Below are 23,544 nucleotides of genomic sequence, written 5' to 3' on the forward strand. Positions count from 1 at the left end.
CCACCGTTACGCCAGCACGATCCCTTTAGGATCTGCAGGACTGAAGGGATTTTTCACTGCAAAACCCTAATTTTTAACCCTCACAAACGGGACGGGAGGGGCGGGCTGGGCGTTGGGGCGAGGCTCCGCACCCACAAGTGCTCGAGCACCGGGTTCAGGCTCCTTGTGGACCTCAAACAGCGTTTGGACCCCGCTCTCAGCCACTCTCTCTGTGTTATCGTGTGGTGCACGGCTCTGTCGCGACAGCCGATGCCACGACAGAGCTGAGGGACCCCGCGCGTTTTCTCGCGAGAGCGGCCCCGCCGCCCTCCTCCGCCTCCCGCCCGGCGCCGCCCTTCCTCTTCCCCGCCGCCTCCGTGAGGTGAGGGCTCATCGTCCGCCATCATCCGCCGCCATCCGCCTCCATCCGGCATCATCCGAGCCCGAACAGCTCGGGGAGGCCATGAGGGGCCTCGGGGGAGGCTCGGGCTCGCTGCCGCCATCGATGTTTGTGGCGCTGGTGCCGCAGATGGCGGAGCGCGGAGGTGCCGGGGCTGTGAGGGGGGAGCGGGCCCTGAGGCAGCGGGGAGGGAAGGAGGGGGAGGACACACGCTTTCTTAATCCACATTTAGGTTTAATTGTGGAAAATTTTATCTCCGAGGGGCCTTTTCAGCTAGCTGTCGGCTCTGAGGAAAGAGCTCAGCCTTCTCCATGTCTGTATTAGAAGCTTAATGTGATTTTTTTTCCCTTTTCTTCGCAGCTGAGCTCCCAGGATGGTCCGCTACTCGCTGGATCCGGAGAACCCCACGAAATGTGAGTTGTTCTCCAACCTCTATTTCCATGTTACACCCTAAAATCGTTGTTTTTTTAAGAAATTGGTCTCTTCTCTCCGCAGCATGCAAGTCCCGGGGCTCCAACCTGCGGGTGCACTTCAAGGTACGTGGCCGGTGCGCGGTGGGGAAACCCAAGCTGGATTTTGGAAGCAGGTGGCCTTTATTTTCCCATTTTATCAGTTAATTACCGAAGTGTGGTGCTGTAGGTTACGGCCTGCATGTGCTCAAGCTGCTTGTAATGACCTTTATCCGCAGGAACAAAAATAAAAGGGTCTGTTCTTAGATTGCGGCCTTATAGAGCTAATAGAGAAGGAAACAGGCAATTGGGGGGAAGGTAGCTGGAGGAATTGGACTAGAAATAGTGATTTGTTGTATTTGTCTCTATTGGGAAGGATTTCCCTGCTCGTCCTGTCATTTTAGTGGCCGAGAAGTATGGCAGCAAGCATTTGGCATGAGTGGTGATACGAGTTCATGCATTGCACTGGAAAACTTAGCAGGGAATATAAGAATAATTTGGGGTAATCACAAAAACAAAGCTGAGAATATGCTTTTCTGATGAGTGTTATATAGTGCAGGTGAAAAAAGTTTTATTTTGGTTTGTTCTTCTATTGTAATCATATATTAAATGGTGTATCAAAGAGTAAATTCATTAAGCACCGATACCTTATCCTTAATTTTTCTTCTGATGCTTTTCACTCTCTCTTTTTTTTAATCCCCTTACATAGACGTTAAATTTTGTGCCTGGTTTGTATAGCTTGTGTTCTCATTGCTTCCTGTGAGGTGCCATATTGGATGTTTTAGCAGAAATTTATCATTCAGGCTTCCGTTTTTTTGGATTAATGGCCAAAGAAGGAGCTGTGATAAGGATAAATCCTGAATTTTAAACTTGTTGGTTGGAAAGCTTGGGGTACAAAAACAGTATAAAGGCATCACAGAGCTGTGAAGTCAGTAATGGGGGTCATACTAAGAATTGTAGGTGAAAATCCAGTGCTTTTACTCACGTTGTAACGTGGAAAGAAGCGTTAAGAGAAGCTTTCACTGGGTTTGTTTGGTTTTTTTTTCTTCTTGTCAGAACACTCGTGAGACTGCCCAGGCCATCAAGGGCATGCACATCCGCAAGGCCACCAAGTACCTGAAGGACGTGACCCTGAAGAAGCAGTGCGTTCCCTTCCGTCGCTACAACGGAGGCGTTGGTAGATGCGCCCAGGTGAGGGCTGGGATGAAGACCTGGGAAGGGTTTTGGGTTCGCTTCCTTACGGAAGGAACAAAAAGCGATGTTCATGTGGCGTGGATGATGGGCAGTCGTTGATAACATCGTGTGAAAGCATTATTTTGAGGCAAGAGTTGCTCTGAGCTCTGATACAGCAAGCAGCACACCTATTTGTGGTATCAAATACCAGATTATATTTAATTCTGTTGGTTTGCTCTTGTGCGAGGTGTAGAATCTCGTTCCCTTCGATTGCTGTGATGACTTTCTTAGGACACCTTTGGATTCAACGTGAAAAGAAATTCTTATTCTGAGCAATCGAAGTAAAAGGACGCGTAACGACAAGCTAATAAGAATAAAAGGGTGAATTACATCGTGCTGGGACCAAAATACTTCACTTTTTTTCTCTCACAGGCCAAGCAGTGGGGCTGGACGCAGGGGCGCTGGCCCAAGAAAAGCGCGGAGTTCTTGCTGCACATGCTGAAAAACGCGGAGAGCAACGCTGAGCTCAAGGTGGGTCGGCTGGATGTTATTAAATGCACCCCGTTCGTGCGTCTCTGTGCGTTTGTGCCCCAGAGGAAGCTCCTAAAATCCCCCAAAAGCACCAGAGGGGGAGAGTTTGGTGCTTCTCAGCCTTGCGGCATCGCGGTTCTGCTGCAGGATTTTATTTGTGGGGCGAATTAAGGCACAATAAGGCCGAATCCTTCGGGTTTTATCCCTTTTCCGCAGGGGCTGGACGTGGATTCGCTGGTGATCGAGCACATCCAGGTGAACAAGGCCCCCAAAATGCGCCGGCGCACCTACCGAGCCCACGGGCGGATCAACCCCTACATGAGCTCCCCCTGCCACATCGAGATGATCCTGACCGAGAAGGAGCAGATCGTCCCCAAGCCGGAAGAAGAAGTGGCTCAGAAGAAAAAGGTAAAAAAGCGGAGTGCTTTTAAGAGGGTTTTGGTGGTTTTTTTTGGTGTTAAAAATCCCGAATTTGGGTAAGGGGGCGTTTCGGGGACGGGAAGGTTGCCGTGATGACTTCTCTTAGGACACCTTTGGAGTACCCGTGAAAACAAACACCGGTTCTGAGCAACCTCAGCATCATTAGGCGGCGGGAATTAATTAGGGGGGGTGATTAATGAATTAATTAACTAATTAACGCCCCCCTGTGCTCGTTGCCCCCGCAGATCTCGCAGAAGAAGCTGAAGAAGCAGAAGCTGATGGCCCGGGAGTAGCCCTCCCCCCGCCCCCAATAAAGCTCTGTTCGCACCCGCCCCGTCTCCCGTCTTCTCCGCGCCGGTGACGTCATCGCGGTGACGTCACGTCTGCGTGACGTCACGCCCCGCCGTGACGTCACTCCCCCGAGCCGGGGGGGGGGTGGGTCGCGTGACCCGCGCGCGCCGCTTCCTATTGGTCGGGGTGGGCGGGGCGCGCCCGCCGGAAGTGCGGGGGTTGCTTCCGGTGCGGCGGCAGTCGGGAGGGAGGCGCGGCGCGGTGAGGACGGGGGTAGCTGCGGTCTCAGGTGAGGGGGGGAAGGGGTGTTTTTTTGGGGAGCCACCGCGCCGCCGTTCGTCTTCAGGGTTTGGGGAGAGGGGAGGGAGGCAAACGGCACCGGGAGACGGAGCTCGGCCGTGTAACGGCGGGTGGGGGACGGCTTGGTGCCGGGGGACGGCTTGGTGCTGGGGGACGCCGCGGGGATGGGCTGCGTGAGGTGGCCGGGCTAGGCCGGCTCGGCCTTAAGGGGCTGAGCAAAGCCGTTTGTGTGCCCGGCCTCTCTGTGTTTACGTAAGAATGAGCGACTGCCGGCCAAATTAAGCGCGGGGAACAAAAAGAGTGAATGTGCTTGTATTTGCAGTGTCACGCTTGCCCTCTGTGCTGCTTTAGGGAGAAACAAAAGCCTTTAGCACAAAGGAGCAAAGCCTAAAGAAACTAACATTTCACCCTTTGCTGTCGCCCTGTTTGTTTTTCCTAAAAATAAACCCTGCCAACCACGCAACAGCATCACGGAATCACAGGGGAAGGTTGGGGGGCGGGAACATTTTAATATGTTAGCCACTGGAACTAAAACAACGGAACTTGGTTCTGTAGCTGGCAGAAGTTGAACTTATTTTTCAGCCTGGACTCTTGATACCCAGTGACTGCACAGACTCAGTCTATTTTCGGAGAGGCAGCCTCTGTTTATTCCCCCATGTACATTCTTTAGCTAGGGGCTGAGTCCTCAGCATCACACAGAGGATTTAATATCTAGGAAGTTCTAGAAGAGAGAGCATAAATCTTTTCAAAGGGTTTTAATAATTACCTCATTCCTATTATGTTTTTTTCTCTGCCTTTGGAGACTCAGCTCCTGTAAAACTGCCTTTGAAGTGGCAAAAACTCCACTTGGAAGCAGTTGCCTGGAACTGACGTTACCAGGGAGTGGGGCTACACTTCTCTAGGGCAGTTTGGGAGAGCAAAGCAAGGATCCCAAACGAGGATTGGCCCTTCGGATCACTGCTTATGTTTTTTTAGTTTGGTTTAAGCAAAACCTTTTTGGCTATGTCTTTCAAACTTGCAGCTGGAGGGGTGATGAATTAATAGCAAACTTTGTTCTTTTTTTGTTAAGATGCCAGGAATCTCAGCCTTATTGTTCCCGAGGTCTTTATAACATGGGAACATACAGCTGTTCTCGAGGAATAACGGCAGCATTTTTGAAACTTTAAAGATCTATTGTTAAAGAACCTTTTCTGTTTAAACATTAACTAAAATCCTTTCTTGAGACTTTGTTTTCTTACCTCATTTCATACGGAAAGTGTAATCTGAGGTTGTTTTTCTAAATCTGAGGTGGTTTTTCCTAGCAGCTTTGTCCCAGAACAAGAGGAAACCATGGTGTGCATTCCCTGTATCGTCATTCCCGTTCTTCTCTGGGTCTACAAGAAGTTCCTGGAGCCGTACATCTACCCTGTCATCGCACCTTTCATTAAGCGCGTGTGGCCCAAGAAAGCCGTGCAGGAAACGACAGCCACAAAACGAGGGCAAGGAGGCAGTGCTGGAAACCCCCGGGCACCTTCAGCCAGCGAAAGGGATAAGGAGGATGAGTCTGGAGTTCACAGAGTAAGATTAAGGCGTTTAAGCCCCAAATCATCACATGTAAAATCAGCAGATGTAAATCTGGGGGCAGATTTCTTTATAGGTTTTCACTGGCTTTGCTTCTGAAAATCATTTTAATCCCCAAATGTCACTGTTCTGGTCTCTTTTTGACGTCTCCTTTTAACGGTGCTCTCTTTTATTTGCAGTTTGAAAGCAACGGGGTTGCGAATGGAATCGCTGCAAAGAGAGCCACAGAACTTCCTGACAAGAAAACAGATTAAAGGAATTCATTCAGAAGGATTTCATTCCCTGGTGTCCAATACGAACTGGTGATTGATATTTCTCTCACTTTGAGGCACTTCTTTGCACATTTCAGCTGAATAAAACCCCTTATCACGTACAGCAGAAGATCTCTTTTGCCACTAAAAATGGCAGCTAGCAGATTTCTTATTTAAAACGTTTGAAAACCGTGTTAAATTATTCTTCATTTCCCTCCCTTGGAACCACTTTGCATCTATAACCTATCGGGCATGACTAGAGATTTAGGTGAAATAGTTTATGGATTAAGCTAGCTTTGGAAGATAAACGTGTTGCTTCTTAGTTTCACTGACTGCGAGTGCAATACTTCATTCTTCCACTTCGAAACTAAGCTGTTCTTGACCTCGCTAGTGAACTATCAATTGCATTGTGGCAGCATAAAACATTACGGTCAACTTCCGAGGAATACAGACTGCTGTGTGAAATTTGCAGATGAGCTAAAAGAGTTACGCTATATGCAAAATTTCCGTAGGAAAAAGTCTTGATTTGATACTTTCAGTCATTTTTTTTTTTCCTTTAAACGTTGTGCCTTTCTTTCCTGAAAAGGATCAGCAGGTGCATGATGCAAGAGAGTTGTTGCGTTATATTCTGTTGCAGTGGTTTCAAACGATGCAGGTCTGTGTTTAGAAAAAAAAAAAAGGGACTAAAATCTTTTACCGTGCTTGTGTAATTTGAATGATAATAAAGCAGGACTTTATTTAAAATTTAGCTGCTTCGTACAGTTGTTCTTAGGAAAAGCTGTAGACAGTCCCCAGCCTGAAGGAGTTCATAAAACTACGCGCTTCACGATAAACAAAGCGAACTGAGCAAATCCTATGCCTCCTCCTGGGAAGATGTGTTCCGGTGCTGAATTGCATCCCAAAATGATGCCTCTGTGCTTTGTAGGAGCAGAACTAATAATTCCTGCTTTGTCCTTCTCTACCAAACCAGAGGATTCTCTAAATGATTCCAAACTAATAATTAAACCAACAAAAAAAAAATATTTCAGCAATTTGGGGTTGCTTTTTAGGATTTATCTCTTTCCCAGAAGTCCTATGGGCATACCTTTTTTTTTAATATATATAAATGTTTCCTGGATAATACGTAGAGGGTGGTATCTAGAGGGTATAGTGATAGCAAGAAGAGCCGGAAAATATTTTGGGACTCAATTCAATCCTATTACACGTTAAAGGGCTGTGCATCGAAGTGGTAAGAGGCAACTCGCTGCCCTTGAACTGACACCGGGGTCTGGGTTCGTTCTTGAACTGTGTTTTCTTCCACCGAAGACTTCTTTGCCTGATAGGCCTGTCAGATGCCTCTGGTGAGGAATGTTGCTTCTTACCACTGCCTGTTTTTTTGTGAAATCGTGGGGATCAGTCTGCAGTGTTCACAGCCGGGTATCGGACCATTGTAATGAGTCAAATTAGAGAAAATTCCTTGTCCCATGTCACCTGATGCTGCTTCATCTCCCTTAATAAACCAGCCTATAAGGAAGTGAAGTTTGTATTACTGTGAAATCAGCTTTCACAACACCCTTTCAACATAAGCCTCCATCTGATCGGTGTTTCACAGACAGAGCTTTCTCCTAGACTGGTATCCCTTTGTGATATAAAAAGCTGGTTTTGTTATTCTGAGCATGCGCACGTGGTATAATTCATGCAATAAAAGACAATACTAACTGTGCACGTTTTGCACTAAGGAGCTCCACCTTGCTCCCTCATGCTCGTGTCTTTTTTTCCCTACTGAAATAATTTGTGGTGAAACTTCTCATTTGAAGACACCAGAAGCTTACTGCATGCTTGGGGCAAAAAAAGAAAGTATTAGTACTGTGTTAGTACACAGTAAATCAGACTGCAGTGAAAACTAGGCTTCTAGTTGTGTGCTTAGCACTATTTAAACACGTACAAAAAGGCCTGTCAAAAAGCAAAGCGGGCAGATAATGCAAATACGTCTTGTTTGTTAGAATCACACCGCTTGTGCTTTCTGGCATGTTTTAGTACATCCAATAGCTGTAGTTAAACAAAGGTGAGGAATACAGTATAAAATTGGCCTGAATGAGGCATTCTCTAGAAGTCTTGACAGGAAATCAGTGTTGCAAATCTGTTTTTATTCTCTTCCAGGAATAGGTCAATAATCCTATTGGAGTGTAAATAGTTTAGCACACAAATAATGTGAAAAACAGGTGAAAGAAACAAACTGCCTGCTTTTACATCCCGAAGCTGGGCAGAGGTGCAGGAGGTCACCTGCAAAGTACTGCACAAAGTTATGTTTAAGAAAAGCAAGCAGAGAAAAAAAAAGGAAGTTCTGAAATGAGAGTACAAATACCAAGAAAAATTAACTGAGTAAAGTTCTTCATGCTACTCAGTAGAAGCAAGATTTACAGATCTATGGCAGCAGGTGGATGTCTACCAGAACTTAGTAAAGCAAGGTAACAGCTTCGTTTCCACTGAAGACTTTTAGAAAATAGCAAACTAGGCATCTTGAGGCACCAAACCACTTGTGCAGATCTCGCTCTAAGATCTCCAGAGCTAAAGCTGTCTAGGCGGATTCAAATCCTGTTGGGGATGGATCAGAAAATTCATTTGCTTGAAAATACCTGAAGAAAATGATAAATTCAAATCAGCCATTATTTTTTTTTCCACTATGGGGAGGTCTAGGTGTGATGTGGTGCTTTCCGTGTGGTTCATGGAGGAACCTGGATGCTGAGGACTTAAATAAAATTAATTTGGGGGCTGGACTGGATGAATGCAGAGCTCCCTCCCAAACTCCGCCATTCAGTGAAGCGCACCTCTATATTCCAAATATGTTCAAAAAACGTAAACTAAAGTTGGAAAAGCTTTATTTTGCTAATTATTCAGCGTCCTAAGGGCCTGAACGTACATTTGTAGGAGGTTCTGTGAGGTAAAACGGGGCGCCAGCAGCCTCCAAAGGCTGCCACGGATGTGGTGCAGAGGGATTTTTATTTGGGTGTGTTTATCGGCCAGGTGAACTCCGCCCAAGGAGCAGCAGGAATTACTGGGGGCAGCAAAAATCATTGGCGGGCAGCGCTTTTGCACCACTTTATATTTTATTATGTATAAAAACCCCACAGGCCCCGCCGCTCTAGCTCCCTCCCAAAAACTACATTTCCCAGCGCGCCCCGCGCCGCGCCCCTCTCCCCCCTCCCACCGGCGGCCCGCGCGCATGCGCGCTGGGGAGGCGGTGGCGACGTGGAAGGCCGGGAGCGGCGGCGGTGGGTGCGCGCATGCGCGGGGGGGGGCGCGACCGTTAGGGGCCGTGAGGGGACCCTGAGGGGACCCTGAGGGGGCGGCGGGGGCCGCGCTCGTTCCCTTCGTGTGCTCGGTTTCGCCCCCCGGCGCCGCTGTTTTTTGCTGCTTTTTTGTCTCCGGGTGCGTTCTGTGCTGGCTTCCTGAGCCCCGAGTCTCCCCGGGTGTGTTGAGTGCGGGGCGGAGCGGGCTGCCGGGCACCCAAATCCGCCTCCTGCCGTCGCCGGCGCTGAGGGTAAGGTGCTGGGTTCCCCTGGTGGCGGTCTGAGCTGGCTCTGTGGGTACAGCGCTGTTATTTCCTCCAGCCAGTGCTTCTTGAAGGCAGGGGAGCGGAGAAACCCCTGCTTATTGGGCTCGTCGCCTGATTGTAGGGCACCGTGTTATGTAACCCCCGATTTTACCCCTTTTTCAAGCAAAAAAGCGGCCAGGTTGCTCCAGCTGGGGTGAGTGGTGTCGCTGCTCGGGTCGCAGGGTGCTGAGGAAGGCCCTGTTCCCTTTTCCACCCCTGCTGCTGCCTCAGGGGAAGCCCCTGGCCGGGTCCTGCTCTGGGGTTTTAACACCACAGCACCTCGTGGGATCAGTTCGGCAGGAAAAAAAATAGAGATATAGCAAATAAACGCTGAACTTAGGTGGCTTGGTGATTTTATCAGGTGGCCAGGAAGATCCCAGGGTGGTTTTAATGCACTGATGGCTGACAGTTGGGCTCGCAGGTTTGTTAAGCCTTGTGAATATAAGAATCCTCCTCCTTTTGTGTGAGGAAGGTAACAAGAGTCAGAGATCCTGCTCGGTGGCTGATGAGCTGCTGTCAAAGAGGGTGGATAAAGGTGGCGATGACATTTCCTCAACGTGGGCTCTCCAGGGTGGAAAGCCTATTGAACCTGCTAGTAATTATACAGCTTCATTCGCAGTAGATCCTGAAGAGGGGATATAAATCGTGATGTGTAGGGCAGTATAAAATTACGTATGCGTGCAAAACACATTTGGCTCTCTGTACTACGTCTGCCTTTTGTGCTGGAGGTAGGTTTCTGGTTGTGGGAAACATTTCAAGCAGATAGCTGTGGTAAAAATGCACGTAATGCCCAATTACGGGAGAGCACAGATACCAAAATAATTGTGTAGCCTGTGAGATAGATCAGGATTTAAAAATTGCAGCCCTTTTTAATGGTGTCTGAGCATCTTTCTGAGGCTAAAAGGTAGCTGAATTTTTATTTCTGAAATGCTGCCGTGGTTGATGGACAAGTTCTAGTTGTGTTGGTGGGAAACAAGGAGAACGTGTTAAATGTGTGCAACTGCAATCCTCGTGTCCTTTTCGTAAAGCAATAATAGATCATCTTGATTGATTAAAGCACTGGGCGACTGGAAGAAATTGGAGAGCAACTCCTGGGTTCTGCAGCTGGGCCCGTGCATGCAGGTTGGGGGCACAAGGGGCTGGAGAGCAGCCCTGCAGGCTAGGACGTGCTTTGTTCTTTATATTTTTTGGTTTTTTAAGCTCTGTCTTCCACGATAGTCTTGCTGAAAGCTATATTTTTTTCTCCTAATGCCTCTAGCACAAGCAGCAGGAGTCTCACTGGTGAGGGCAAACAAAAAGAAATACCCGTCCAAGGTGAAGAGCAGGATTAGTGTTTGAGTTGTTGCTCCTTGAAGCTTTCTCACAGAGGTAACATCTCTTACTGCCCTCGTGCCTTCCCTCTGTGGAGGGATGTGCTACAAAACCTGACGCTGTCGTTCTACCCTCGGATTTGCAGGCATGATGAAGTAATTATTTAATAAAAAGTTACAGCTGGAATTATGTAGGAGAAACAGAAAAGTTGCTGGTTGCTTTTCCAGCAAAGCAAGCAGTGGACAACTCTGATAAATTGCTCGTAAAGACTTTAAGATGTGGTTTTCTTTTCTTGCAGCTGAGCATTCCACTTCATAACGGTGGTGTCCAAAAATGTACCTGTCCCGAGGTGCTGGGACAGGTATAAATCCTAAAATCTAGTTCAGATCCTAAAATCTCCCCCCCATTGGTTGTAAGCGCCTGGTAGATGAGGGAAGGTGAAATCATGGTAATGGGTCGATTGCAATCTGCGAATGGCATCAGTGAAATATTTCAATACGATATTTCAACTGATCAACTTTCAGGCTGTTCGCTGAGAAACGAGGTTGCCCTGAAGATGGAAAAAAAATAACCAGGAAGGGTGAATTGGCAGATTTTGGAGGTTAGCTTTGATGCTTTCGGAGGACATCTGGAAACATTAGGCTCAGATCCTGCATGTGAATATTCAACTGTGAGGAATAAACAAGGCTTAGACTGTTTATTATCCATGGGGGCAATCTCTGCTCATGTGTTTTGTAGATAAACGTTGCATGTGATGTTTAATCCACAAAGATTTGACTGTAGGTATAAATATTCCTCTAACATGAGGGAGCAGAGAAAATCTGAAGACGTGTGGGTAGTAGAATTCAAATATTGCAGCTAAATAATGCCTACTGTTCCTAAGTCTTCTGGGAAGCTCTGTCTTAGGATTTTGTGGGACGTTTTAACATTTCACAGGTGAAATGGGGTTTGAAATGCTGGGTTCTTGGATGCAAACGGGAATTAGACGTTGTGTCAGCTTCCTCGGTACTCGAATATGCCGTGTGACATCTCGTGTTCTTGTCTTTTCAGTGATTCTGGCTACTTTGGCTGAAAGGAAAACAATGTCCTTTTGGATCAGTTGAGAAATCAACAAATTGTAAAGGTAAGCCAAGTGTTTATTATATAGAATTGACTTTTTTTTTTAGTTTTTCAGACATGAAAGTATCAGTTCTTCATTTATTTTCCTGAGGTTGTATTCAAGACGCAGCCAAGAGGCTAGATTGCCCCAAAGTCGTCTGTACAACCGTTCCTTATTCTTATATTTTAAAATGAGCACTTCATAATGTATATATATTTGTTTATATTTTGCCATATAGAGATATATTGATAGCTGTATCTTTATCTGTGCACGCAGAGTGTTTTTCAGGCTGTCTGCAGATTCAAGGGCAGCGTGGGAAGGGGGAACTGCTTTGCTCTAAGCCAGCTTTACGGGCTGGATTAGTAAAATGTCAAAGTTGTGCGACCAGTTGGGGACTTAACATTGGGCCTATAATTCCTCTACTAAAACTGTTCAAACAGAAGGTGGAGAGGGCGTGACAAGCTTTTCCCCAAGCCCAACAGTGCACGTACTGCTCCTCCATTTGTTCTTGGAAGCTGCTGCCGTGTCGAAGCTCAAATTTTTGTGCATGCTGAAGGGCAAAGGAAGATTTGGCACGCGCCAAGCTGTGAAGAGACGTCGTGTGTCTTGCCCAACTGCTTTTAACTTAAAAAGGAGAATGATAATCCTGTAACCACTGTTAATAATTAACATTCAGGTCCTGTATAAGGTCAGTAGGCATAAGATTTATGAGTACCCCGATCTGTTTGGGATTGGGGTGGGTCCCGATGCGCAAAGCCACCTCTTGCGTTCGGTCTGAAGCATCTGCTTCTCGTGGTGGAGCCGAGTTCCGCCACTGAACAGATGTTGGATGTACAACAGCATGACACAGACCAGGTTATGATCCTTTTGGGGGTGTTCCCAGCTTGTTTAGGAACAAAAGTTGTTACTGGTAGTGGTAACAATACCATATTGAGCTAAATGACTTGCTAATAAATTGTTTCTATATTTTTTGAGTGAGCAGATGAATCACTTTTCAAGAGAAATATACCTTTTTTTTTTTTTTTTTTTTTTAACAAGAACTAGTTCAGAACTCGTTGCCACCTGAACCTCAATTCTTATACCTTTAAATGATGATCCGGTATCCTCTTATTATGCAATTTTGTCTCTCTTCTGCTTTATTCTCTAGCTTTTTATTGGCTTTATTTCAAAGGCAGTTCTCACTGAGTCTTGTGTTTTTGTTTGTGTTTTTTTTTTTTTTTAACTTGAAGTGGCAAAATTTCTTTTCAGGTAAGATGCGTTTGTTCTGTTCTAGGAGTAAACACCCAGAGTTTTGAAAACCTTTTTAAGCTTGTGCCGTCTAAGAATCCCCCAGTGCTTCTCTGCAGAATTCCCTGGCAGGATCTTACACTAGACCACTTAAATTTTTCTTCCTGCAGGTGATCCCCATGACCAAAGGGCTTCTGCAGGTGCTCCAGGTAGTGTCTTGAGAACTTTTTTTTGCAAAATGCGACCTCTGTCAGGTAATGAGGTTATTGTACCTCTCTCCCTTTTGGTCAGGCTTAAAGGGAGCCTTTTAAAGGAGACCTCTTTATTTCTTAATAGTCTCCCTTATTCCATCCTGACTATGCTGGCATCCTGCTCCTGAAATATTTGGGTACTGTGTGCTCACGCTACATCTCTAATACAAGTTCTTCAAGTAGCCTCCACAACGGCTGCAAACATTGCAGATTTTGGTTGCATCTGTTCATTTCTTTTCAGTTTTCCTTATTTTGTTTTTACTGTTTATTAAACTAACTGCTGTGAGAGTTGTCTTGTCTGGAATTAGCTGCTTCTGAGCAGATGATGAGTCTCAGCGGATTACTACTAGAGTGATAATTGATCCTGCATCTTCGTTGAGACCAGGAGTTGCTTCTGGGAAGCATCTTCTACTATATCTGTTCCTGTCCTTACTCCTTGTGCAAGTTCAGCATGAGAAAATACTTCTAATGCCTTCCTACGTGCCTCTGTTTTCTACTTTTCAGTAACTCTTTAAGGCAGTGAACCAAAGCCTTACGGATTGCTGGTTTAAGATCTGGATATTCCTTATTTGTACCAAAGGTTGCAAATATTTCTTTTCTTTTTTAAGAAATGAAGATTTAGAAGGTGATCTGCCAAATAAAGAAGATGGGAGCGAATAGCAGCAGCATCAGCGAGCTTCCAGAAAATGAATACCTGAAGAAGTTGTCAGGAGCAGAGCCCATCTCCGAGAATGACCCCTTCTGGAATCAGCTGCTGTCTTTTAGCTTTACCACTCCAACAAACAGGTAAGATTGTGGAAGAACTAAACCTTGTAATATATTTATAAAAGTGAGAAGTCTGAAAACAAATGAGTATTTTTTATATATATTCCTATTTTAGGTAGCAAGGGAATAAATGTCTGTATAAAACACTTTTTTGTTTTGTTTTTGTGAGTTCCTTTTGTCCTCATAGCTGTATTTGCTATTTATTCCCCCTGATAGAGAGGAAAAAAATAAATCAAAAGTGCACTCTGTAGTGTTAGGGAGGATTTTTTTGTTTGTTTTGGGGTGGCTTTTTCTAAGCTGAGCAAACCTCTGGTGTTTCTGCAATGCCAGAAGAATCCAATGCGTGATGTTTCCTCTGAACTTACAGTGAATTGTACATCCCCTGTGGCTTAATTGTAGGTTAGCTGTTGAGTTCCTTAGTCCCTGTCTTTTTTTTTTTCCTCCTCTTTTACGATTTAAAGGAAGTTTGGCAGTTTGGCACACTAGCAAATGATGTGGCAATAAACGGAACGTGCTCTCCGTAGCACGTGTCCAGAAATACGTGTGTTCAGACTCATTTTAACCCAAATCCATTGCCCTGCATATGGATTATCAGTTTTACAAGAACAATCTGGAATTCTTAATCTCTTTTTACAATTTACAGAGTGACCTGATACTTCTCTGTCAGGCAAACGTCGTATTTAAACCCTTTATTATTAGCAGTATTCCCTTGTGAAGTGCTTAGCTTTTGAATAAAGGTTCTTAAATGTCTAAACACACTTATAACAGGTGTAAATAGACCAGTATGTGTTACTGCTGAAATATGGACCAGTTATCATCTTTAATCAATTGAAAATATATTTGAGAACTGTTCTGGCCGATGTTATTCACATCTTTCAATTATTTCTTAAATCAGAGATTCTGTCAATGTGAATGAAAATCAAAGATTTTTTTTATAGAAGGGGTAAAACTGGTGCAGAATTTGACTACGCTGAGCTCTTGAGTATTTCGTATAAATGAGTGATTGAGTAAAGGATGAAATAAAATTTCTAGTGAGGTAGTTCACGTGTTTTATGACTTCAGGGAAAATGGTCAAGGTAAGCAACCGAGTGGCATTTACTAACCTCTATTTTTGTAATGATAGCGGAGAGGGAAGGATTTTGGCTTCTGCATGATGAGAATAGCCAGAAATTAGCAAGAAAACCTCAAAGTGTTGTAAAGCTTGTAAAGGACAGTACGTATTTGGCAGTGGGTGAGGGAACATTGCTGTCTCTAAGTTCTCTGAGGAAGCAAGAATTGTTTAGAGCCCACCTGTGACAAGCTGGACTGTATTCTAAGACGTCATGTATTGCTGCATTGGGGCTTTTAGGGGGAAGTAAAGACGTAAAGAACTTCCTACCGAGGTAAAAAAGTCTTTCGTAGCGTGATTTATAATTTTTTCTTGTGCCTATTTCATGGTGTCGGATCTGGTGCAAGATGAGTGTGTTTAAAAAAGGAAGAAAAAATATTAAAAAAACAAAAACAAAAACACACAAACTTGATCCAAAAGCAGGTTGAAAGTTTAATTAGCTGAACACCAGATGGTGCTCTTGCCTGGCAGCTGGAAGAGATGTATTTTTAGAGACATCTTTTGTCCAGCTTAATTGGAAGGAAGCTGACATTTCCCATGAAGTTGCACCTACCTGCGAGAACCGTTTGACAAATGATGTCAGACAACGTTGGCTGCACAGCACCCTCAACCGTTGTCTAAATCGGATAACCTTGCCTGCAGGGACAGAACGATAGAGGTCAGTGTTCATTTTAGAGATTGAAAGCTTGTGGAAGATCAAGTGAACCCTGTTTTGTTTTAATGAGGATGGAGTGTAGGTCATACTTTTGACAGGAGCAAGGTGCTAGTTTTGGACTGTTGGGGAGAGGAGCCAATTTTCACCTGTCAAGACAGAATTTGAAATTTTCTGCTCTTCCCATTCTATTTTCCCGTTAGTCTGTAGCAAAATTAGTGTGTTTATGGTAGGTGACACAATGCCTTAGCCACCAATCTACCAACACTTGAAGGACAATGTCTGGAATCTCTTAGGCAGTTCTCCTCCCTCTCTGTTCCAAATGAGTCCGAGTACCTGCTGATCGCAGCAGCTAAAGGAAAATCTGGGCTGAAATCCTCAATTGGATCTTTTTCATTATTTGTTTAATCCCCAGACTCAGAAGCTCAAGACCTGGGCTTGAGAGTTGATCTACAGTTGATGATTTTGCCTTTTTTCCTTTTCAGTTTAGTTGATTTCTTCCTCCATTCATCCATTATTTTTCATTTTCCTGCTTCTTTCTTTTGCTTTCTCTCCTCACCCCTACCTGATGGCTTAGTAAATGAGTGTGCTTGAGAAAAACATATAAAAAAAAGAGGTTTACACACACAATATCTTCACTGGGATTATTTTTTTGGCTCAGTTAACTTCTGGATCTGTTTTTCTGATGAATGCAAGGTGGTTTGCAGGTGCAGTTTGCCAAATACTGGTGCTGGTGACTCCAAAGTTGCTGTGTTGGCAATCCTGATGCAAGATAACTCTTACCCACGCAGTAGCCCTTCAGCATTTACATGGGTCCTGCCCCTGCACTGCCCCTTCCAGTATTTAGAAGGATCTTCCGTGAGTTGAATCAGGAATTTGTCACGATTACTGAGCAGGTAAAATACCTGCTGCAAAAAATCCTGTAATTCTGTAAAATTCAACCTCCTCCTTAGCGGTGTTGTGAGTTACAACACTTTGATGATGGAAAACTTAAAACGGAGTGAACTAAGGCAGAGCTTGCTGAAAATCATGTGCTTAATATTTACTGTCCTGCTTTTTTCCTTCCCTGGAGTTTTTAAATGAGTGGCTGCTTACAGAATAGTGTGCATGAGCCTTTAATGGGAAGACATAAAAACGAGCGACTTCTTATGTTGCCTTAATATGGCATGTTTTGAAATCGGTGCCATCAATTATGTGCAGCTTTTTATTCTTTGACGTCTTTCCTCTGAATACTCCATTAAAGTCAGCATTCCCACAGTATGAATTTACTGAATGGGCTGATTTTTCTGGTTTTTTTTTTTTTTTTTTTTTTTTTTTTTTGGTATTCAATGGCAAAGAGAAAACTGTCAGGAAATCTGCCCCCTGCTTTTTTTTTTTTCTTCCTTTTTCAGAGGGGTTGGCTGACAGCTCCAATTCGGATCTGGTAGGTGTCACTGTCTGTCTAGGTGTGTTTATAATTACAGTTTGTGCGCAGAGCACTTCGACTGGCAAAGCTGAGATGTTCTAAAACAGAACATCATTTTCTGCTGCTTAAAAGCCTCTTGCATCGTGATGCTTTTAAAATGAAAGCAGAAAAAAAACATATTCTTCAAAGATAAGTGCTGGGAAGTAACTTTCACTCTCTTTTATTAGTTGCAGTTTTGCTCAAGTTTGTGGGGACTGAGTGTTGGTAAATATCAAGTCAGGCAACTGAAACAAATTCAAGCACTCTAAATTAACTCCACTAATTATTTCTTATTTTTTTTCTCCTTCTCTTTTGGAGTTAATGTGTTTTTTACAATATATGCCAGAACAGCTGTCACAGAATCTGACTTTCTGGTAGGATGGAGCCAGAAATATAAATACGTTATCAATAAAAACTGATTTTTCTTTTTTTTGAGCAGTAGGCTGCCTAATTTACCTTTCTTCCCCACCTTTACAAAAACAACAACCTGCTGATGAACTTCTTGTTTTCTAAGTAAGCAGAAGTACCAACAAAATAGAAAACTTGACGTGAGATTGGTGATTAAACAAAAGAAGAGTGATTTTAGCAGGACAGAGGAGAACGCATGCTGTTTAAATACCCTTTCAATATTGTTTTACTTGGTCCATAATTGCTACCTAAACATAATGGTAACTCATAATTTTTCTTTCATATTTTCACTACACTCTTCTGAAATACAAAAGGGCAATTATTGTGCTTGTTTCTCTTCCCCTTTGTCCAGGGGTAAGTGCATCCAATCCCCAGATGGCATTTATATGAATCATTTAGTTTGCAAAAAACCTTCAAGATCTTTAAATTCAGCCATCAACCTGACCTGCTGGGTCCCATCACTAAACCAGCCTCCCTGAGGGGCTGCAGGTGGGGTGCCTGCACAGTAATCCTCAGTGGTAACATGAAGCAGAGCAAGAGTTCACTTAGCTTGCTCGTTTATTGCTAGAAAGTTTTCTTAACAGAAGTTTGTTGGGCGTGTGCTAATTGTTCTCATAGACCAGGCGATGTTCTACTCTTCCAGCCCAAATCAGTCTCCTCTATAATTGTGTCCTAGAGAATACCGTGCCTCAGAAGCTTAATTTCTGAAGCATTTCTTTTGTGCCATCTTAGGAATCTTGCCTCTGGCATTTTCCACCTAAATGTTAATATAACATTATCTTCTGTGTTCACAGCACACGAAAAACCACGCAGACAGCTTTTTCCAGGCCTCTCACTTTTCTTTCCTGCCGGAGTTAACGAAAACTGCTTCTAAGCTAGTGCTAAGCTTTGCCCCAGGTACCTGGAAATGGGCTTTTATGTTTTTTTTTGCCCTTCCCACAGCCAGTATGCTCTCTCCATGAATTTATCCTTGCAGGCCGAACAATTAGCAATAGTTTTAATTCTGTTGGGTGTAAGGACATTATGTTGTGTGCGTAGTAGTTGCCTCTCCCTAGGTGTCTTTAATGCTCCAACTGAAGCTTTGCAGATGTTGCCTGGTGTTGAGGATGGCAGGATTCAGGCCTGTACTCTTGTTCTGTGAACGAGGGGAGAGAGGGGTGGTTTATAAGCATTAAACTTCATTTTGGTGTTGTTAGGAGAAAGAATTGCTCCGTTGTTTGACTTCTGAAGTTCTGAATTTCTCGCTTGGTTTGCCCCCTGTTCTTGATCCTGGCAGCTGTGCGATTTGTTCCAGGGTTGTGTGTTTTTGAATAACTTGGAGGGGGGGGAAAAAGCAACGCTTGGAAGAATGCTTTCTTTTAAAACCTAAATGCTTAGAAATTAGGGGAAAATGAAATGTAATTAAAAGATTAGGGCCTACGTCTACAGCTTAAATCAAAAAAGCAATTACAATAATCACTCAGGCTGTATTCCAGAAGTCCCTAGCATATCTGGATAATAGGAGTTGGATCGTTTTTTGTTGGATTAAGATTATTCAGGACCTAAGAAGCCTGTAGCAGGTTGGTGTCCAATATAATGCTCATTTGGCTTTTCAGCACTAGGGAGGGAATACGTCCTGATGACAAGTGGCCAGCTGGACAAAGCAGAAGTCAAAACAGAAAAATCCTTTTCATCCAGACCTAGCAAACAGCACTGTGAGAAATCTTAAACTTTTAAAAAATGAATTTGTTTCTTTCTTGAAGTATTTCCTATTGAAAAGCTTAGAAATACTTCTTTCAGTTCCTGTTCCTACCCATTTCTTTACCTCTTCTAGTCCTTGTTTCTGGGCACAGGTTACTCATCAGAAATTAAATTGATGCTTAGGAAGCAACAGCAACTTTGGCAATCTGATAATGGCAATATTAATTTTTTTGCGATGTTTTTATATGAGAAAAATGCTTGTGTGGAGGCCACAATGTTGAGTTGAATTAAACCCCCTAAATTTTATCATGGCCTCTTTGAATTGAGGATGAATAGGAGGGGAGAGTCAGCCCAAGAACTCCTGGAGAACAAATGTCTACCCCTGACTATTTTTTTTTTAGGGATTTATTCTTTTTAACACCTTCTTTTACTGGAAAAAGTGAAATATTCTGTTGGAGGCCTGGAAGTAGTGTACAGAATGAAGAAAAACAGTTTGTAACAGGGGTAGGTAAGATGCACTTCGAAGTGCACGAGAACTTTTTCCCCCCTGAAAGATGATTTCATTCTGACATCTCACAGTTTACCTACCAGATTCAGTTTTACCTCTCTGGTAGCTGCTTTTCTTGAGGCATTGGTTGAACATCCAAAGTTTATTCATCTACCGAGCCTCGTGTAATAATTTTCTGATGAAATCCATCACTGCACACGTGTTTCATCGTTTCAGAAAAGCGTGTTGGTTTTCTCAGCTGTTTTGAAATGTGAGTTTGGAAACTGAGTTAATTTCTCAAGCGAAGTGGCATAGGAGATCCAGAGAAGTGTTTCATCTTTGAGGATTGATTACTTCATACTGGTAGGTTTGTAAAGATAGAAGTATATAAATATTTCTACGTGTTTGACACAGCTGGTGTTCAGTTTCAGTGGCTGTTGGCAGGTTCTGTGTTGGTGTTTTATTGCTCTTTTAAGCTGATGTTTTTCCATTGAGGCGTACCAGCAGGCGATTTAGTGAATTTATGAAAAATTTGGTATATCCGACGTGATTCTTGCAGTAAAGTAATAACATTGGCTGACAGAGAGGGGTCCTTGGCATGAGGTTGAATGTCAGGGTGAGGATTCTGAATTTACGCTTTTTAATAAAATGTTACTTCACAAGCTAACTTTTAAACTTTAACTTAAAACAATTTCTTCTGCAGGCTGCAGTTCTCTGCCCGTTTTCAGTAGCATCAAACCAAGCATGGCAACATCAAAGCCAGAAAGGTGGGAATAGAAACAAGCGATGGAGTGACATCATCTCACTGATGGACAATTCACTTGCAAATATTAATTTCCTCTTTTAATAGCTTCTCTGCTTCTGCAGCTGCAAGATGTGCTTCACATTGTACTGCTTGATACCTGTGTAAATCAGCTAAAGGATGGCTAAAACGAAGTGCTCCATAGCAATGCATAACTATTTTGTAAAGAATTTGCAGTTTAAGTGGGGGAACTCCAATTATTAATATAACCACTCTTTTTTTTTTTCCCCTTAGTGCAGAATTAAAGCTCTTGGAAGAAGCCACCATCTCGGTCTGCAAGTCTTTAGGTGAGAAATTGTGATATCTTATCTTTTTGCCACGTGGTTGGTCAGTAAATTTAAGAAACACGATGCGTATATCCATGTCCTTTTTTTATATATCCCAAATTTTTAGAAACTTAGCCTGTTAACTATTTTTTCTAGAACTTAAAATGACTAAAACAATGAAATAACTCCACCCCTACTCTCTATCTCTTTCCCTCTGCCCTCTGAGCTAATCAGGGGATGAAAGGGAAGGGATAATACAAATAACATCAACGATGTTCAAAGAAAGTAAAAGCTAGTTGTGAAAAACCTGCACAGTTTCCCTGATAGGAAACTGCTGTGCTGTATGCAAGCCTTGGTAAGGAAGTGGTATGGGGCTTCACATTGGGAATATTTTAAATCGAGGCTGAAAAGTGCAAAAAGAACGATCTTGGAGTAGCAGGGCATGTACTGGGGAATCTTAGAAGTAAAATAACAGCTGCATGGGAAAACATGCTGCATTTGATGTGGAAATATTTAAGGCATTAAAGTTTGTTTTCACTCTGAACTAAAATGTCTCAACTTATTAAAGGTACCTAATTATCATGTCTATTCAATTCCTTACCTAGTTGAGAAGAATCCTCGAACAGGAAACCTCGGGTCATTGATAAAAGTCTTTCTTTCTAGAACCAAAGAATTAAAAATATCAGCAGAATGTCAGAAGTAAGTACCCAGAAAAAAAGCTGTGTGCCATTTCACGTTGTTTACCTTCCTTTTTTTTTGCTAGCTGCTTTGCTCTAGCTAGTTAACATGTTTACAGACTGAAAGTTAAGACATTGTTTGAAATAAATAAAAGTGTTTCATACTTTATCAAGGATAGATCGTGAAGTATAATAGATTGTTGGGGGAAAAAATAAATGTTTGTGTTCTGTGTGGTGCATAGCCATAATTGCGTACAGAAGAGATGTGACTTCAGGCTAACTTCTGCCTTCCCTGTTGTGAAGTCCTGAGGGGTTTTTGTCATAATTTTCTCTGGGTGGACCCCAGAGTAGTAAACATGCAGCACACATTCTCTGTTACCAGAGCTCCAACCCCTTGGAACACAAATCAAATTTCAGAGGAGAACTGAATAGCCTGTGATGCTTCCTATATGATAGGTGTAAGGGTTAAGAGTGTGTATTATTCAAAGCAAATGTCAATTTAATTCTTAAGTGCTTGATTTAGAGAGATTTTAAAAATCACCTGTCTACCTAGATCTTGATTAATCAAGTTTCTCGGGAATACTTTCCAATTGGATTGGGTTTGAGCATTAAAAAACAAAACAAAACAAAAAAAACACACACAAACCACTTTTGTATAAAGACACATTTCAAAAATGTTCTTTTTATTGTCTTCTGCTCTAGGAATCCCCTTTGTTACTCTGTCATGTATCGTGTGAGTTTTGATGCATGCTGGCACTTTACATGTTCCTGATTCCCATTTGTTTCTGCTTCCTTTCTAGTCACCTCTTTATCTGGCAGGCTCACAATGCCTTATTTATCATCTGCTGCTTGCTGAAAGTGTTCATCAGTAGAATGTCAGAAGAGGAACTGCAACTTCATTTTACTTACGAGGACAAAACACCGGGCTCATACGGTATGTCTATGGCATCGCGAATAAAACAAATATTCCACAAGAAAGTAATGAGTTCTGATGTTGTAGTAAGAATCCAAAACTTTGTTTGAAAACCAGAAGTAATAATATTGCTACATCGTACACCACCTTTCACTACTCAGGACAACCTGCGAGATTGAAAGTATATAGACAGTGTTAAAACTGGCTTCTTTCTTTGGAGTCTGAAGTAGTTCGGTGTTTAACAGAAATATTTCCAGGCATCATTTGGCTTTTTTTTTAAATAGTTGTTCAAAACAGGCATTGTAGATTTAGAATTGTAGACTTATTATTGGTCATACTATTTATAAGCAGTAGTGATTGGGTTTGTAACAGCTCTTTGATTGGAAGTGATCCTTCGCGAAGAAAAAAGCTAAAATGTCGCTGATGGGCAATAGTTCTTCCAAAAGTACAGGAAAAGTGAATTTAAGCAGAATGATTAAAAAGAAAAAGTGCTTCTCTAGGAAAAAAAAATGTTCTGCATAAAAAAAGGAGATGGTTTGGGGGAATGGCTGTATTATTTAAACAATTTCCCTGCTACCAGCTGGTTAAACAAACAAAAGAAATTAAATAAAAAAAAGCTCACTTCTTGCTTTAGTGGTGTGGTGTAGGACAGTAAAAGAGCTGCAAAAGCTGCGATGTTTCGTTAGCTCGAACCTCAGCAATCTTTATTCTTTGCTCTGGGAGTTCCTAAGAGCATAGGATGACAAGTGGCTGTTATCACTGGGGTAGCTCCGTGTTTATAGGATCTTTGTTAGCACTTGACTGTAATTCTCTGTGACATTTATTAGTGATAATTTCGTGCATATTGATGGCAGGCGTACTTGGCAATCATCTTTGAGCTGAATGGGAGCTGGATGTTCCTGATTAGGAAGGTAATTGTGTGTGGTCTGCTGTTAGAGCAGGGGACTGAAGGCAGGAAATGAGTTCCTCATCAGCTTTCCCCGCTCAACTATGGGCTGAGGCCAGCTTCTTGTGCCTCGGCTTTCCACTTGGGGACCGTTTTCGGGACCTTTTTTGAGGTGTTGAGGTTCAGAGCATGTTATGCTTGTGTAGCCATCCGTTCTTGTTGTGAATAAATCCTTCATGTATAAAGAAATCCTTTAAAAAAATATATGGGGTGTATATATCAATACCTTCACTATATGAAATGTATGAATATACACTATATGAATTATAATATTATATAATTATCTATAATAATTATATATCCATATATTATTGTATAATATATGAATATATAATGTATGAATTCACTATATGAAAAGTATCATTTGCGGAGTGTAATGAAATGTTCTTGTGTTAGGGCTTATTAGATTAAGCGGAATAAAATGATTTTTGTTTTTATTTTCGTAATTAAGTGTAGCTTTCTGAACTATATATTCTTTAAAAACAAGAAAAACAGAATTTGGTCTGAAGTTTATACAGATTTATTAATACTTAGGGTGCACTCTTCAGTCTCGGCCTTCTGAGAAAGGTAAATTTCATCG

The 23,544-nt window shown here is 42.8% G+C and overlaps 3 protein-coding genes across 6 annotated transcripts in view; all 3 read left to right on the forward strand.

Moving 5' to 3' along the window:
- The first annotated feature begins 739 nt into the window (after nucleotides 1-739).
- On the forward strand, nucleotides 740-3,283 carry LOC309889425 (large ribosomal subunit protein uL22). The gene is made up of 6 exons (XM_082782260.1): nucleotides 740-792; nucleotides 875-915; nucleotides 1,885-2,019; nucleotides 2,434-2,532; nucleotides 2,749-2,940; nucleotides 3,198-3,283. Exons 1-6 carry the CDS (start codon nucleotides 753-755, stop codon nucleotides 3,243-3,245), a joined length of 555 nt encoding a protein of 184 aa, XP_082638386.1. The 5' UTR covers nucleotides 740-752; the 3' UTR covers nucleotides 3,246-3,283.
- A 149-nt stretch (nucleotides 3,284-3,432) lies between these two features.
- Nucleotides 3,433-6,102, forward strand: LOC309889426 (UPF0729 protein C18orf32 homolog). Of its 2 annotated transcripts, none has more exons than XM_082782261.1 (3): nucleotides 3,433-3,532; nucleotides 4,848-5,100; nucleotides 5,283-6,102. In XM_082782261.1, exons 2-3 carry the CDS (start codon nucleotides 4,873-4,875, stop codon nucleotides 5,355-5,357), a joined length of 303 nt encoding a protein of 100 aa, XP_082638387.1. In that variant the 5' UTR covers nucleotides 3,433-3,532; nucleotides 4,848-4,872; the 3' UTR covers nucleotides 5,358-6,102. The 2 variants fall into 2 exon arrangements, with proteins under 2 accessions (XP_082638387.1, XP_082638388.1); XM_082782262.1 differs by having other exon boundaries at nucleotides 3,503-3,532; nucleotides 4,845-5,100.
- Nucleotides 6,103-8,689: 2,587 nt separating this feature from the next.
- Nucleotides 8,690-23,544, forward strand: part of LOC309889390 (dymeclin-like) — an 85,094-nt gene continuing 70,239 nt past the window's right edge. For all 3 annotated transcript variants that reach the window (XM_082782195.1, XM_082782194.1, XM_082782196.1), the window contains exons 1-6: nucleotides 8,690-8,874; nucleotides 11,290-11,362; nucleotides 13,425-13,602; nucleotides 20,397-20,449; nucleotides 21,034-21,127; nucleotides 21,906-22,039. In XM_082782195.1, the coding sequence (XP_082638321.1) occupies nucleotides 13,463-13,602; nucleotides 20,397-20,449; nucleotides 21,034-21,127; nucleotides 21,906-22,039 (421 nt within the window). In that variant the 5' untranslated portion in view covers nucleotides 8,690-8,874; nucleotides 11,290-11,362; nucleotides 13,425-13,462. The remainder of the gene's footprint in view (nucleotides 8,875-11,289; nucleotides 11,363-13,424; nucleotides 13,603-20,396; nucleotides 20,450-21,033; nucleotides 21,128-21,905; nucleotides 22,040-23,544) is intronic.

The sequence above is a fragment of the Aythya marila genome (genome assembly GCF_965140915.1).
Source record: "Aythya marila genome assembly, chromosome: W".
Classification (NCBI taxonomy): domain Eukaryota; kingdom Metazoa; phylum Chordata; class Aves; order Anseriformes; family Anatidae; genus Aythya; species Aythya marila.

Excerpts from the sequence above, each read along its gene's own strand:
- LOC309889425 (XM_082782260.1), top strand. The coding sequence starts at position 753 with ATGGTCCGCTACTCGCTGGATCCGGAGAACCCCACGAAAT. Across the intron at positions 793-874 it reads TCCGGAGAACCCCACGAAAT|CATGCAAGTCCCGGGGCTCC; the intron begins GTGAGTTGTTCT and ends TTCTCTCCGCAG. Across the intron at positions 2,020-2,433 it reads GCGTTGGTAGATGCGCCCAG|GCCAAGCAGTGGGGCTGGAC; the intron begins GTGAGGGCTGGG and ends TTTCTCTCACAG.
- LOC309889426 (XM_082782261.1), top strand. The coding sequence starts at position 4,873 with ATGGTGTGCATTCCCTGTATCGTCATTCCCGTTCTTCTCTGGGTCTAC. Across the intron at positions 5,101-5,282 it reads ATGAGTCTGGAGTTCACAGA|TTTGAAAGCAACGGGGTTGC; the intron begins GTAAGATTAAGG and ends TTTTATTTGCAG.